The 16959-nt window shown below is 43.2% G+C and overlaps 1 protein-coding gene across 1 annotated transcript; it reads right to left on the bottom strand.

The window, feature by feature from the left end:
- Positions 1-1826: 1826 nt before the first annotated feature.
- Tgif2lx (TGFB induced factor homeobox 2 like X-linked) lies at positions 1827-2516 on the bottom strand. The gene has a single exon (XM_008852466.1). The coding sequence runs from the start codon at positions 2514-2516 to the stop codon at positions 1827-1829; it is 690 nt and encodes a 229-aa protein (XP_008850688.1).
- Between the last annotated feature and the right edge of the window lie 14443 nt (positions 2517-16959).

The following is a 16959-nucleotide window of genomic DNA, read 5'->3' as shown; positions in this document are numbered from 1 at the left end:
ATGGACCCACTCCGAAGGGCAATTGGTGACAGAAATTTGACTTGATAGGCCTTAACAGATATGCCAGAGTACATGAAATCAAGCATAGGCCATTAAGAATGGTACTGGGAAGGTGGTCTAAATACTGTGAAATTTTATGTGAAATTCACAAAAATTTATTAACTTTTTTTAAAAAATGAAAGCATGTTAAGTATAGGAGGACTTGTAGGGAAGAAGGGTTTTCAGCAGGAAAGCAAAGACGGTGAGAGAGGGAATTGGGCAAGAAAATGACTAAAACTTATAACACAAAATCTGGAACTTTCAAACAATAATAATAATAATAATAATAATAAACAAGCTGGGCGTGGTGGCGCACACCTTTAATACCAGCACTCTAGAGGCAAAGGTAGGAAGATTTTGTGAGATCGAGGCCACCATGGTCTACATAGTAAGTTCTATGCCAGCTTGGAGCTACAGAAAGACCCTGTCTCAAAAAACAAAAACAAATAAATGAGTAAATAAAGTAAATAATTATTTTATGTCAGGAGCAACAGTTTGAGAATGCAGATATTTTCCTTCAAACTAACATGTAAACTTAAATTGTTCAGACTATTATTGCTTTTAAGATGCTTTAAGAATATAAAATATGTTATATTGAAATTAAAATTCCAAAACATTAGATAGGAATTTAAAAAACAGGGCCTAGTAATACACACCAATTCTAATCTCTTGCCTTCTGGGTAGGAGCAGAAAATGAGGCCATATTCCTCATAGTTTTGCTCCCTAGGATCATTAAACCTAAATTATAGCTTTGTGTAGTAGTAAGTTTTGTTTCCTATTGAAAATCCATCTGAACTTGATACACTATTTATACAAACATAGGGTTATTTTCATGTGGGAACTGTCTGATTCATTTACATTACCTCCTAACCCTACCGAGTCAAGCATTATAAAATGAAAAAATTAATGGTTGGAAAGAAAACCAAAAAGAGATAACCTGAGTTTACTTTCTGTTTTGCTAACATGTTCTAGATTGATAACTTCTTTTCTTCATTAATTGTCTACCTCTGGTTTCTAGGGAATTGGTTGCTACACTTTTCATCTGATGCACATCATTTAAACTATCAAAATGTGTATTCTTGAAACCGAGCTCACTAGTCAAGAATCAATAACAGAAATTGCCATTTGAAGTTTTCTATTAAATTTCCATGCCAAATATTCACTAGTACTCTCCTCAAGAGCTTATCCTTATTCAAAAATATGATTAAGAATTTGCTTACTTTCCTTTTGCTTTCATACTTACGGCCCTGCAGAGATTAGGTTCTACTCAAAATAAACTGTACAAACACAGAGACTTGAACATTTTACAAAAATTTTAACATTAAAATACCATTAGTGGTGTTTTAAAAAACTAGACTCTTCCTTTTCTATTATCCCTGCTAGTAAATAAAGGTGGTAACAGAGGTTATAGAGAAAGAAGGGTAACTTGGCATGCACAGTCACTTGAGGATGGAGAAACTTAGATTAGCTATGAAAAACCCTTGTTTGAAGAGTGCGTGTTCTTTAATCTCAGATTTATTAGTCTTAAAGTCAGAAGAAGAGAACAAACAGAACTTTGCTAAGTATTTAATCATTTTTCATCAGAAAACACTGAAATATTTTAAGAAATTTGAGGTGTGATAAATGAAATGATTCTCAAGAAGGGGAAAAAATAAGGCCCCAGAAAATGATGACACTGTGAAAAGAAAGCATATAAACTAAGTTGGTTGAGCATAAATGAATTTTCCAGAGTACAAAAAGGACCACGTGAGCTTTCTTGGGGGCTGAGAGTGGGGGTTGGGGGAGGATTACGGTTTGGGATGTTTCTTCTTCTCCACCTCTAGTTCCTCGGCCCTTTGTACAGCGACATCCACCAGCATGTAGAAGTTGCTAAAATCAGGGCAGTCCTCTGGATACATCAGTTCTGGAGAAGACGACCAAGAATCACGGGTGGAAGTCTTGTCATCTTCCATTTCTTCTCCTTGGGTTTTCTGGATGAGCTTCTGGCTTGGAGAAGACTCGGGTTCTGGTAGCTTGTCTTTCCATTCTTGGTCTACTGGCAGGAGCCACAGTGGCAGAGCCTGAGCCCTGGCTGGCCCTTTGGACGTTGGCTGGACCACCACAGATGGGTTGGTGCTCTGCTGTTGGACTGCTACAGCCTCGCCTGCCTGGTGGTCGAGACGGTCTGAATCTTGTTGAAGCATACCTGGCAGAAGAAGTCTGCGGGCATTTGCAAACCAGTTTGAAATTTGCTCGCTGGATAAATTGCTCTGCTCCGAAAGCAGTCGCTTCTCCGCTTCTGAAGGGTAGGCGTTAAACCCGTGTTCATAGAGCCAGGCTCTGAGGACCATCACAGAGGCGGTGGGCAGGAACCCCTTCCGAGTCTTCAGGCTGTCCAGTGGATCAGTAAACATTTCTTCAGTGTTATTTCTTGTCATGACCGAGAAGACTTGATATGCGCCTTGGGTGTCCTCTGGAGTTCCTTCAGAAGCCTCCATGTTCTCAAAGCCTGTCTTCCGTAGCTGGAAACAAGGGACGAATGAAACGGAAGGAACCGAGCTCTGGGCGTGTGGGAGAAAGTGCTGTCAGATTTCTAAAGCGAATTCTCACGTGTTGCCAGGGTGATTGTTGCTAACAACTGAACCTAAGGCTCTATGAAGTCACATCCTCTCTGAACTGGACTGAACCACTGTACCACCATCCCACACCCCCAACTTCTTGGTTCTACCCAGTCTTCCTGCTTTTCTTTTCTTTATACTGTAGCTTCTAACATAGTGTTTGCACCCCATCAGTTTATAGGTTTTGTGTTTTCTCTGACACATCACCAATGTCCATTAACTGAAGAGGACTATTACCACTAATTTTCAAAAAAAATTTTAAATGCATATTGATTTAGGTGAGTGTGTGCATGCGCATGTGTGTGCGTGGGCATGTGTGTGTGAGTGCATGCGTGCATGTGTGTGTGTGTGTCTGTAGGCACATCGGCTATAGTGCGTGTTGAGGACAGAATACAGTCCATAGGAGTGTGTTCTCTCCTTTGGCCATGTGGGTTCTGTGACTGAAACTCAGGTGGTCAGGCTTAGCAGCAAGCACCTTCAGCAGCAGAGCCATCTTGTTGGCCCATTAATATTATTATTTTTTATTGTTTTGGATGTTTTTTTTTTCTATTTATTTATTTATTACTTTTTTTAATTTTTTTTTTTACAATTAGAGTTACAGTTTTAACAATATGCAAAATATTACAGTAATTCAGATTTTTTGGCATAATGATTACAGATTTGTTAAATACATTTTATATCTCATAATAGCGATGAGGATTATACAAAAGCTCTTAAAACAATTATGAGAATAAATTCTATTGTCACTTAAGTATCTAAAGCTATTTTCCTTTGCGTTCTTCCAGAATGATTTGTTCTTATTCTTTACCTTAATTTGAGGGACTTCAGGAAGATACTTGTTTTTTTTGTTTTTTTCATACAGAAGAATTCCTTCCAAACCAATTGACATTGAGACGTCTTCAAATGCATTTCTAATCTCTATATACATGACTATCACTGGTCACAGTTGCCCACCTTCTGAGCTCCTCGGCATCTCAGCATGAATACAAACTCGTCAGATAGACAGCCTTCCTCTCCCACTAGAGGCTCCATACTCTGCCATCCCTGTCACTGTCCACTGTGTTTATTACATTTTTATTTATTTTGTGTGTATGTGTTTACCATTAGTTTAAATAGACTCTTCACTTTCTTCCTTCTAAAAGTTTACTCTGTGTTTTTCCTTTTCTATTATTCCTTATAATTAGCTCAGTAGCTGCTCTCTCAGAAGATATTTCTCTATTAGATATTACCATTAATTAAAGAATGCAGCAAGTGTACTCAGATTTCTGTTTTCCGTGTAGCTAGCAGAAGTAAACTGCTCTTTTCTGTCTTCAAAGCTAAAGTTAATAACTGTTACGAAGACATTTCCTTTTGATACTCAATGCCCTTGTTTTTCTTCTCAATGGCATGAATTATTTGGTTTAAGACTAAAACCAAAGACATTTCATTGTTGCTTGTCTTGTTGTGGTTGTACTTGGGATTCTAATGCCTGTTGTGGTAAGTGCTTATCTTTGATGGTATTTCATAGGCCTGTGAATTTCTTCCTTTAACTCATATAAACTTAATTTGTAAATTGTGACATGAAAGATTAAAAAAATAATGGTGTGATAAACTGAGACTAACAAACTCTGAAAATAAATCTGCTGTTGTTTTAAAATTTTTTCTCTTAAATTATTATTTTATTCCTTCTGGACTTGTCTGAAATTCCCAATGTAACCCAAGCTGACTTTGAGCTCTATTTTTCTGCCTGAGTTTCCTGACTGCTGTGGTTACAGGCCTGTCCCAGAACTCTGGGATCCATTTTAAATGATATTTTAACATGATACATTATCTGCCTAACATTTTCCAGATATTTTCAAAATTTGAAACAAATTGACAGGGTATTCAAAAAACAAGCACTAAATTTCCCTACTGAAAGAGTGGTAGCTCATTAGGAATATGAAGCAGAGCTAGTTCTGGAAATTCAATTAATATACACCAAAAGTATTTATTAGATTTTTACATAATAATAAAGATAATATTTCTATTATGGCATTGTCTTCTGATCCACACACTTCTTGCCTTCCTCCATTGGTAGCCCCCATTCTATGTTTATGTCACTTGTACTTTATGATGTTCTGTATTCCTTCCCTCTCTATCATTTCTTTCCTCTTTTATATTCCTTTTTCTATGAGACTGATAGATAATATCAAAAACAATCTCTTTAATAAAGCTTATGGATCTTATAGATTATGGATTACCCTATTTTAAAGAATCAATTTCTCTTCTATTTAAATTTGTTCTTATCTTTATATATAGAAATACATTTCCAACTGTTGTATAAATCTGGCATGACTCAGATGTTGAACTATTACAAAATAGCAGAAATAGATCAGATTCATTTATAAAATCATAACATTATTCAATAAAATCTAGACACATAAAAACATAAAGCACAGAGCAAAAATAATTCAAGAAACCAAATGTGATGTAATATGAGAATGTGTGTAATTAATTCTACCTAACAGATAAAGGGGAAAATATTGTCATTTAGGAGACTGAATAAATCTGCAACACCAAGTTTCACCCTACCTACACCCTGCTTGTGAACACTTTCTGGGAATCTTCCTGACACCGAATAATCCATGTTAGATGGCATGGACCAGAGCCCTGGGATTCAGCGAGAATTCACTTCACTTCTTGGTCCACAAATAGCCCACCAAAAGGAGCCCACGCCTCCATACCCTGCTCATGAGCTCAGTGACTGCTGACAGACTGCGTGGTGTGGACCAATCAGAAAACAATACGCTGACTAAATGGAATTGGGGGCAGTGAAAAGGGAAATATAAGGCGTGCCTCCTCCTGCATTAAACGAACCTGCTGCACCTTGCCTAGTGTTTGCTTCTACTTGACTCCCAGAGTCTGTGTGTTATGACTCTGTGCCTCCAGCCCCCCAGTAGACAGGGGACCTGATCCAGGTTAGGGTCTTCACAGCTGGACTGAGGAGAACCTGCAACACCTGGCACCTGAACAGGGACTCCTGCCCACGGTGTTGGTGACACCCAGAACCTTGGTTTGTTCACTAAGTAGGCCCCTGGATTTGTCTGTTTCTTCAGCTGCTCGAGGGTAGGCGAGTAGCCCCCTCCTCGGTCCCCTCCACGCTGTGTGTCGCAGATAAAGGGGAAAATATTGTCATTTAGGAGACTGAATAAATCTGCAACACCAAGTTTCACCCTACCTACACCCTGCTTGTGAACACTTCCTGGGAATCTTCCTGACACCGAATAATCCATGTTCTTAATAAGTGTTCCTGTTACTAAAGTTCAATAAAGAAGTCTCACATGGCACTTATATCTGTTTTCCTTTGTCTGTCAACAATCTAACCCAGTTAATATGCTAGGGTGATGAATGCTACTACAATAAATATAAAAAAATAATAAGCTGTCATAATAGTCAACAGCATGTGTATTATGCAATATTGGGTATGATTTCCTCTTAGAAATTCACCAAAGACACAGATTCTAAAGAGTAGGATTCTTGAAGGTCTGTATGCTAAAATATGTATGCAAATACACTTCTGGCTTCAATATAAAATAATGTGTCTTTTTCAAAGTGGTTCTTAAAATATGAAGAAAAATGAAATGTACCAATCACCATAGGAATATTCAAGGAACTCTTGACATGGAAATAGTAGAATTATGAAAGTAAATATGTAACTTATATTAGAAACACTATAGAGTTATTTAACTAACATTTAAAAAAAATTCAATATAGGCCATTGTAGCAGGAGGCCTCCAAAGATGGCACGGACACAGAACCCTGGGATTCAGTGAGAATTCACTTCATTTCTTGGTCCGAAAGTAGCCCGCCAAAAGGAGCCCATGCCTCCGTACCCTGCTCGCGAGCCCAGTAACTGCTGACAGGCTGCATGGCACGGACCAATCAGAAAACAATATGCTGACTAAAGGGATTTGGGGGCAGAGAAAAGGGAAATATAAGGGCTGCCCCTTCCTGCATTAAACGAGCCTGCAGCACCTCACCTAGTGCTTGCTTCTACATGACTCCCGGGGTCTGTGTGTCATGACTCCATGCCTCTTGACCCCCCTAATCGGCAGGGGACCCGATCCAGGTTAGGGTCTTCACAGCTGGACTGAGGAGAACCCGCAACACCTGGCACCTGAACAGGGACTCCTGCCCACGGTGTTGGTGACACCCAGAACCTTGGTTTGTTCACTAAGTAGGCCCCTGGATTTGTCTGTTTCTTCAGCTGCTCGAGGGTAGGCGAGTAGCCCCCTCCTCGGTCCCCTCCACGCTTCGCGTTGTCTTTATCGTTGGACTAGTTTGTTAGATCAGGGAGGCACACTCCGCCACGTGGTCCTGAAGCCTATGTCGGCACCTCCCCTCTCTCGGCTCGTCCCAGTGAGTTCACATAAGGGCTGATCAACCCCGAACTCAGAGCCCAGGCTTCGGGTCACCCTGTTGCTTGTCCTGGATACACCATGTGAGCATACAGCTGGAGGTGTCACGGCCTCCAGAAGTCCCTCACTGAGCACAAGACATTTGGACCCAATACACCTTTTCATGTCTCGGTGGTTTACATCCTAGTGGCTCACAGTTCTTCTTTGCTTCCTTTGTGCCCTCTTGGTGGTAACCCTTGTCTTCTACTTTTGTGGCGAATTCTGCTTTGCAAGACCCTCCCACAATGGGCAATTTACCACCACCATGCAGGGAACCACAAATGGCAGCACTCAAGGTTCTCCTTAAAACCAGAGGGTTGAAAGTGAAACCAAAAGATATGGAACACTTTGGGATGAAGCCACTAATTTGGCTCTGTGGGTCTCCCCTGAAAACATGTGGGACCCTGACACATGGATGCGGGTCCTCTTCCTGGCCTGAAAGAGGGAGGTCGGGTCAGGGATCACTCCCCCTGCATCGTTCATACCAATCCTCCTAGCCATCATTGCTAGCCTTAAATCCTCCTCTCCTGACGAAGTCATCTCGGCCCACAACAAACACTGCCGAGAGCAATCTAGTGTAGATCTTGCTATTACCTCGACCCTGGACCTCCCAGACCCCCTGGACCTGGAGGTGGATGCAGCCTCTGCACCCACTTCCAATAAGGAAGGAGCTCCTTTGCCTATACCTCAGGATACTCTCCTAGAGCTACCATGCCCAGAAATTCCCCCGCCCCATTACCCATGGAAGGAGTTACTCTCTCCCCCGCAGCAACCAACCCACCCCTTCCCCTGCTAATGTGGCCCTCCCTCCTAGACCGCCCTCCTTAAAGCCTCACCCACCTTTGTCCACATTTCCGGTTAACACTGGCCCTGATGCGGCGCAGCATCCATGGCTGCCCACCCCACTTGCTGACCTCGTTCTTATCCACAAGGCAGCTGAGCAATCGGGCTCTGACTCCCCATATTTCAAACAGGTTCTTCCCCAGTGGTCCTTATGTTTACAAGCCCATTATGATTGGTATAACTTACTAAAGGTAGTCTTAGAACCCTCAATCTTTTTAAACTGGCACACAGCCTTTGACGATCAGACTGAAAACCAGGCATGTCTAAATCTCCAATATGGCCTCAACATTATGTTGGAAATGCTCACGGGACACAGACAATATACTGACCCCATCTCCCAGTCTACTATTGGCTTCCATGCCTATTTTCAACAAGTTTCTGACTTGGCTTTTAAGGCCTTAAATGTTGGTCCCCCTGTGATCCACAAGTCTTTTTCTGTAATTTGATTCAACAGTCAGGAGAGTCCTTCACAGACTTCCTTACCCCTGTCAACAAGGCAGTAGAGCCAAGGGTGGAGCCTGGACCCACCTGAGAGGTTCTTATCAAACAATTAACTTGGGAGGGACTAAACATCCTTACTCATAATGCTATAGCGCTTGTCCACAGTGATAACATTCACAAATGGGTACTTGCTGCTAGAGACTTAGACCCTAAGGCAGGCCCTATTGAGGCTTTGACCCCCTCCTTAGAGACTCCTTTGTCACAAGGAAAATGTGCCCACTTTGGCACACGGGAAGGCTGCTGGAACTGTGAGGGGCTTGGCCACTTTCATAGCCACTGACCAAGAGGTACAGCCCACCCCAAGACTCGCTGCTCCAAGTGCAAAAGAGGGTTCCATTGGGCTAAAGACTGTAGGTCGCAGCCTCAATTGGACTCCGCTCCTTTAAACTCTACCCGGTGTGCCCCTCAGCCATGCCCACAAGAGGAGAAATGAGACAGATATTATGGACTCACCCAATCCTCAACCACTCCCCACTAATGAACCTGTGCCTAGATGGAACTGTCATAAAGGGCCTAGTAGACAGAGCGGCTGTTGTCACCACTATATCAGAAACTGAATCCCTTAAATTCCCTCATTGGAAATACTGGCCAGGCCCACCAATAAAAGGAGTTGGCGAAAAACAAGATACCAAGCTGGTCACATGTCTAGTATATTGGAAGGACTTGGATGGGAACAAAGGCACATTTACCCCCATAGTAGCGGACGCTCCCCATAACTTCTGAGGCCAAGACATCCTAGAGGACATGGGTGTGGTCCTTATGGATGTCTGCACCTTTTATGATGATATCATGCTCCATGATAACTTGGGACTATTAGGGAAAGGACAACACCTTGCCCAGCACCTCCAATCCTAATGGCCAATGCCTGCCCGGGATCGACTCCAGTCTTGGCCCCTGAGCAGATCCCCATCACCTGGCTCTCTAATGATGATATTTGGGTGGAACAGTGGCCTATAATAGAACCTAAATTATCTGCCCTCAAAAATTTGGTAGCTGAACAATTGACACTTGGCAACATCGAGCCCTCTCTCAGTAAACATAATAGCCCAATATTTGTTATTAAAAAGAAAGTGGGGAAATACAGACTCCTCTAAGATCTTAGAGCAGTCAATGCCCAGATGGAAAAGATGGGCTCACTACAAGCAGGCTTACCACACCCTACAGCTATCCCCCATCCCATCATATCATAGTACTTGATATCCAAGATTATTTCTTCCAAATCCCCCTAGCAGAATAAGATAGACCTCACTTTGCCTTCACATTATGGGAGCCCAACTTTCAAAGAACAGCCAAGAGATATCAATGGAATGTACTGCCTCAGGGTATGAAAAATAGCCCCACAATCTATAAATTATATGTTAATAATGCCCTAACCAACATCCCCAAGGACCTAATTGTCATCCACTATATGGACGACATACTGCTAGCACACAAATCTCACAATATTTTACAGGCTGCAATAGCCAGTCTGCTTGCCAATTTAGAATGGCTAGGTCTCCACATTGCACGAGACAAGTTACAATACATCCAACCTTTCACATTCCTTGGCTACCATATAGATACTGTAATTAAACCACTTAACACTTCCATCTTGCAAAAAACTGTATATACCTTGATGGAGCTCCAAGAACTCTGTGTGACTGTAAACTGGCTCAAAGAGTTAATACCAGTCCCTGACTTGGAATTCTGGGCCTTGTTCTCCTTGCGGGAAGGCCATAATTCACCAAGTTCAAGGATCCCTCTCACCCAGTCAGCTAAGGATCTTCTTAATAAGATAGATCATATACTCTGGTCTGCGTCACTCCGACGTCATGACCCAGCAGAACCATTACTGGCCTTGATCCTCTGGACTAAAAATGGTGTCTTGGGGACGCTATGAAGCAAGACCCCCTCGTGTGGATCCACCTGGCTACCTCGGACCTAACTAGGCTTAACTCTAAGTATGATATTGCCTTCAAGTTAGCAATTAAGGCCCGACAAACAGCCAGGCGCATATTTGGAAAGGAACCTGACAAAATTATACTGCCCTTTCCTCTTAAGCATTCCCAAACATTATGGGCAGACTCTCTGGCTTTCCAACTAATGATGTCCGGGTTCACGGGGCAGTTGGATAATCACGCACCCCCAGATAAGCGGCCTGTTACATACAAGCCAATCCCGGTTCTGTCCAGTTAGGGGAGCTCCTGGACTTGTTAAAAAGCATCCAAGTCTGCCAAATTGAGCCGCTCAATATATTCTCCGACAGCCAGTATGAGGTTCAGGCTCTCAGATGTCTTCCCTTTGCTCGGGTAAAAGGCCACAAGGATCCCATCACTAGAACAATGAGAGCTTTCCAGATTATCTTAGATAACAGACAATGGCCCTTGCACCTCTCCGGCATAAGGTCACACACCAAGCTCCCCAGGATCTTGGCAAACAATTCACCAACAATTTCACCTTTCTCCTCGCAGTCTGTACCGCCTTCTACCCGAACTACCCATCTCTCAATGCAAACATCTGAGCAGATCTTGCATTACATGTGCACCCCTTGCTCCCTTAGGCCCCCTCAATTGATATGGAGTTAACCTGCATGGTCTCATACCCAATGCTCTCTGGAAAATGGATGTCACCCATTATAACTCCTTTGGTAATCTTAAGTATGACCGTGTCATTGTTGACACCTACTCCTCCTTTCTTTTCACCATTGCTCAAACCTGTGAAAAGGCCTCACACGTCATTAAGGCAGTCAAATCCGCAATGCTGGTAATGGGAGTGCCATGGACCCTAAAAACTGATAATGGGCCAGCTTACACCTCTCTACAATTCCAATCATTCCTGCCAACATGGAAAATTAGCCACTCCCTTGGCATCCCTTATAATCCACAGGGACAAGCCATTGTGGAGCAGGCCAATAGGACCCTCAAAGAAACATTACAAAAATTTGTTACCCCTGATTCCAAAAGGGACCCACACCTGGCTCTAATTGAAGCTCTATTCAGCATTAATTTCCTGTCCTTCAATGAAAATGGGTTGAGCCTGGCCTACAAACACTGGGTTACCATACCTAGGCCTATACCCCTGCCACTAGTGAGATGGAAGTACCCCATAACATGTCAATGGCAACCGCATGCCCCCTTGTTAACAAGAGGGAGAGGTTATGCGTGTGTGTTTCCTCAGACAGAAACAAAGTCAGTACGGGTTCTGGCGAGAGATATGAGACCAGAAACTGACCAATGGGACCCCTAGGACCCAGAGACCTAGCCACTGTCTGGATAATTGGTTTGCTCTCCTCCGCCCCTGCCACAGCCCATGATCTCTGGGCCTTGATCCTCTCCCCACCTATACTCTTGCCCTTATCACTTCATTCCCTAGCCTATTCCACCCTCTATTCAACTAATTTTATGCTGGGCTTCCCCACCATGGACCCAGTTACTTCCTGGGAATCACTCAATGGCTCCTGACCCCTAAATAACTCTCTATGCTTCACTACAAACAACACATCCTCATGCATTGGGCTGTTCAACCTGACCGTCCAAGATTATGCTGGCAGTGCCTTCTCAGGTTACATGCTTAAACTCAAGGGCCTTTCCCCTACCTTAAACAACACTGATGTACCCTCAGTCCTCCCTCACAGCATTGGGGATGATCATAACAGGGGAGGCAGAGGGGACCGCCACCCCTCTGACCCAATTTTGCCCTGCCATTCTACACCAACCGCTCCCCAACTTCCCTCACACACTCTCCCTTGCACCCTTTTTGATCGTGCTCCCTATACCGTGGCAGAGATGCCTCCCTATGCCCAACCATGCCATCCCTCCCTTTTGCCCCTTCAGCCACTCCCCCTCTAATCACCCTCTAGGATCTTGGAGACAGCTGGCCCCCACCTATCCCTGCAGCATTAAGATCTCCCATATCAACTGTGAATCAATACTCAGTAACTAAGACTTCTGTGGTCCATAAGCCTGCATGGACATGAGGCTGTTACTGGCACAGCAGTGCCTTCAGATTTCCAATGGCACTTACACTAACACCAATCCCTCTACTTGTGCCAAAAACAAAATCCTTACATCCATTGATCACACAACATCCTGGCCCCCTACCCCCATTTGTGTGCGGCCCCCGTTTGCCTTATTGCTAGCCAATGTTACTTCCGACCCTCTGGGACAACTCAACTGCTCCAATACAAACACCACTTGTGTACTGTTGGCCTGCTGGAACCATCCAGCTCACATAGTTCTCTTTACACGTGAAGCAGCATCCCTTTGGGTTCCAGTCACCAATGCAACCCATTTCCATGCTGTCACCCTTATAGAGCAGACAACCTTGTCACAAGCCCCCTGCTTAAAATGGGATTTCAGGGTCACTGCTTCTCTCATCTCAGCCATCATCCTTGCATTAGGGTCAGCTGCCACCGCTGAAGTAACTATCACCCAATCCTCCGCTACTGTGGAGACACTCAACAAGGTCGTGTCCAAAACCTCCTCTACCTTTCACACTCAGTCCCTTATCAATCAGCATCTTCACCAGGCAATTAATGTGTTACAACAAAAAATTGATCTCTTAAGTGAAGAGCTGGCAATTACGAAAGACATGGCTCTGCTAGCTTGTGACCCTCGCTTTAGGTCACTTTGTCTCACCCCCTCTAAAGTACAGAATACTACTGAAGTGTGCCTACAACTCGCACACTATATTCACGGCCACTGGAATCAAAAGTTTCTTAATTACTCTATATTACTAACTAATCAAGTTATTGCTCTAAATTATTCCCCCACCCCCATGCTGGACAGCAATTCAGTGTTCTTAGAGAAAATCTGGTCTAATCTAAAAGCACTGTTTGACCCATCTTGGATCATCACTTACCTACTCCTGACAGGCATAATTATTCTTCTCTTTCTACTTCTTAAATGCCTTGTCCTTCATTCCCGCAGTCAGAAAAAATTCAATCACTCAGTGTATCAGGCCCTCAGAGCAGTTCACGAAGATGATTTCAACCCACCCTATGCAACCCAACAGACTTGGCTTGCACAAATGTACAAGGCCTCCTACAGATAATTCCCCACCTCGACTGATCCCCCAGGATGATACCCCTTGGAGGGCTGGTAGTCAATGACAGGTAAGCCCCTGTTGGACTGAAGCAGCCTAAGCCAGGACATGGACATGTACGCCCATGCTCCAATGAAGGCTAAGGTTCATGTCCGAATAGGACAAGCTAAGACAGGCACAGTCCATGATCCGGGGGTCATCCCGAGGCGGAGCTGTCTACAGGCTCTTGCTGGACAGTCATTTTTAAAGAAAAAGAGTGGAAATATAGCAGGAGGCCTCCAAAGATGGCAGGAACTCAGAGCCTTGGGATTCAGTGAGAATTCACTTCACTTCTTAGTCTGCAAATAGCCCGCCAAAAGGAGCCCATGCCTCCATACCCTGCTCGTGAGCCCAGTGACTGCTGACAGACTGTGTGGCGATTACCAATCAGAAAACAATATGCTGATTAAAGGGACTTGGGGTTGGAAAAAAGGAAAATATAAGGCCTGCCCCCTCCTGCATTAAATGAGCTTGCAGCACCTCACCTAGTGCTTGCTTCTACCTGACTCCCAGGGTCTGTGCATCGTGACTCCACACCTCTTGCCCCCGCTAATTGGCAGGGGACCCAATCCAGGTTAGGGCCTTCACAGCTGGCCTGAGGAAAACCCGCAACAGTAAACCTAAAAATTTACAGCCAATTTTGAAAGAGATGCAGCTTTGCTCTGGAAATCGTTATTGAATATGTCAATGCTGTTCTGATGAAATGTTTCTTCTAATTGTGTGGTTGCTAAACAAATAAATTTAAAAAAATAAATAAATAAATAAAAGGCTCCCTAAATATAGTGTTAGGTACTGCCTGTTTTTCCCATGTTTAAGAAGGCTGTGATGTGCTGATGGTGTAATTTTAGTGTTAGAAATGTTTGCTCATGCAGCCCTGGTGGATATGCTAAATTTTTGACATCAATAATATATGTTAAATAATACATCTGCATTAGTCAACAACTCCAGAGGGACAGAATGTGTGTATACATACATTCTCTCTCTCTCTCTCTCTCTCTCTCTCTCTCTCTCTCTCTCTCTCTCCCCCCACATATGGGAGATTTAATGAAATAGCTTGTATGATTTTATAGGCAGAGTTGTCCAAAATTGGGAAGACTTGCCATAAACAATCTGAAGACTCAGAAGAGAATTAATGTTGCAGTTCAGATCTGAAGACTGTCTCCTGTTACAATTTCCTCTTCTTTGTGGGAAGTCAGTCTTTTTCAAAACTGATTGCATGACATTCATACTCATTAACGATGATAACCATTTTTATTCAAATTTTGCTGATTCAAATGTTAATTTCATTGAAATGTACCTTTATGACAACATCTACAGTTGTTTGACCAATTATCTGGGTAATGAGGCCTAGTCAAGTTGATACATAAAAATGAACAACTTGTAAGTCTCTTTTTGGATTAACGTGGTATCCATAAACATTCACTTAAACCATATTTAACATCTAAATAAAGAAAATGACAGTCACAATTCTTCTTTCTATAATATATGTTGCATGAAGACAAATGTACACCATCACTGTCTGAAAGGAAAAGAGGAGTTCTTAGACAGTGTTCATACTTTCTACTAACCTTATAATTTAATTGCCATGAGCTAAATAGTTAGCAATGCATCAGTGTTATGATGTAGATTTTCTGTGTTCTATATTCTATTTTAAGGAAGTAAGAAGTAAACAAGGTAAAAATGATATTCATATATATGCATTCACACATCAATATATCCTTAGTTAAACAAGGAAGAATACTCATAACAGCTATGAGTCTTTGCATGTGGTGGACTATGGCATTTGTATTTATCTTATTACATCATCTATGTGTATTCCCTCTGTATTTATTCAGCAAGGAATTCAGCTGCTTATGGTTCTTTGTAGCTGCAGCTCTGCTAGCTATCACCATTTTTAAATTTTTTATTAATTATTTCTATTTTATGTGTATGAGTGTATTGCCTGCACATAGGTAGGTACACATTATCATACAGAGCCCATGGAGTTCAGATCCCCTGGAACTGGAGTTACAAACACTTTTTATCTGCCATTTGGGTGCTGGGAATCAAACCAGGTCCTCTGCAAGAGCAGTCAGTGCTCTTAACTGCTAAGCCATCTCTCCAGCCCCTAGGTGTTGCCATTTATTTGACACTCTGAATGAATGCTCAAAAGACTATTCTACTACTGTCTCAGATCAACTGCTTTACCATGGTATGAAACATGGTAGATTCAGTGAATTATATAAATTTTGCCCTATTGTGGTACTTTATTGCTGTGAAGTGAGTCAATTCACGAGATATTACAGCAGATAGAGGGAGCTGTAAGTCCACACATTGTAGATTTGTTCAACGAATTGCATGTAGGGAATGGAAATCTATATCCAGAGTTGGTGTGTATTTTCTGTAAGGTAAAATTTCCACATTTCCCAGGTGAAAGTACATCAGTGTAAGACAGATGGCTCTCAAAATGGTGCACAGCAAGGGCTCGGTGTGGAGCTCTGCTCCTCCTGACAGAACATGCCCTTCTTCATGGAGAATCTTTCTTTTCCTTAAGTGCAACTGTTGGCCCTGGGTGCCACCTGCAGCAGCTCTTCTGCTCTCCCAGTGCTGTCTCAGGGAGCTGCTCTGCCTGCGGCTGTTCTCTGTTCACCCGGTACTGACTCTGATCTCACGGGCGCTGCCTCCTGGGCACCACCTCCAGGGCATCGTCTCCAATCCCACCAGTGCCGCCTGCGATCCCAGGGGCACCATCTGTGATCACACGGGTGCCACTTCTTGGGTGCTGCCCTTTGCTCCTCACTGCAGCGGCAAGCTGTGGCCACTCTTCTGCTCCCCCAGCCTCTGTCTCCAATTGTACCTGCTTCTGCCGGGTCTCAGACCCCAGGGCTGGTGAGGAGACTGTGTCGGGGAGCTGCATTCAGATACAGGAGACCAGGTTCAGTGACACAGATCTACTTTACTGCAGAAGGGCACAAGCTTATATAGGGGTAGGGGTCCAAACAAGAAGTTACAATTCAGAACTTTGGCAGGGCTGTGTCCTATCATGACATTGCAAGTCAGACACCTTATTATCATAAGGTGATATCCCGGGCCTGGATTCCTGGGAACCACGTGACCCAGGCTGTTGCAATATCTAAGTGTTGCAATTTAGAATCTCAAGGGCAGTGATTAGGGAGTGGCAAGCTCTAGGCATCAGTCTCATGATCTGCCAATGGGAGCAAATGTCACAAGGCATTTCTTGTGGCTCCAGTGGCCTGGCTGTTGCCTCAGGCCTGCTGTGTCGCAGTCATTAAGACTTTCACCCTAGTCTGAAGCCTATCTCCCACACTTAAGTCTATGCATTTATAGGCTGAGAACAAACCATACTTAGTAAAATAACCCACTTTGATTTACATATTAATCTTATGTTTAAAAAAGCGTATGTTCACAGAAACATCCAGCCATGTCCAACTAAAAATCCTGGTACCTCGGTCCAGGTGAATTGATACCTAAATATCATCTTAACAGTATTTTTAAGTTGAAAC

The sequence above is a fragment of the Nannospalax galili genome, unplaced genomic scaffold (assembly GCF_000622305.1).
Source record: "Nannospalax galili isolate Female #2095 unplaced genomic scaffold, S.galili_v1.0 scaffold586, whole genome shotgun sequence".
Lineage (NCBI taxonomy): Eukaryota > Metazoa > Chordata > Mammalia > Rodentia > Spalacidae > Nannospalax > Nannospalax galili.
The sequence above is the reverse complement of the archived record's forward strand: the minus strand, read 5'-3'. Positions and strand labels throughout refer to the sequence as shown.

Coding starts and splice junctions, on each gene's coding strand:
- Tgif2lx (XM_008852466.1), bottom strand. CDS start 2,516: ATGGAGGCTTCTGAAGGAACTCCAGAGGACACCCAAGGCGCATATCAA.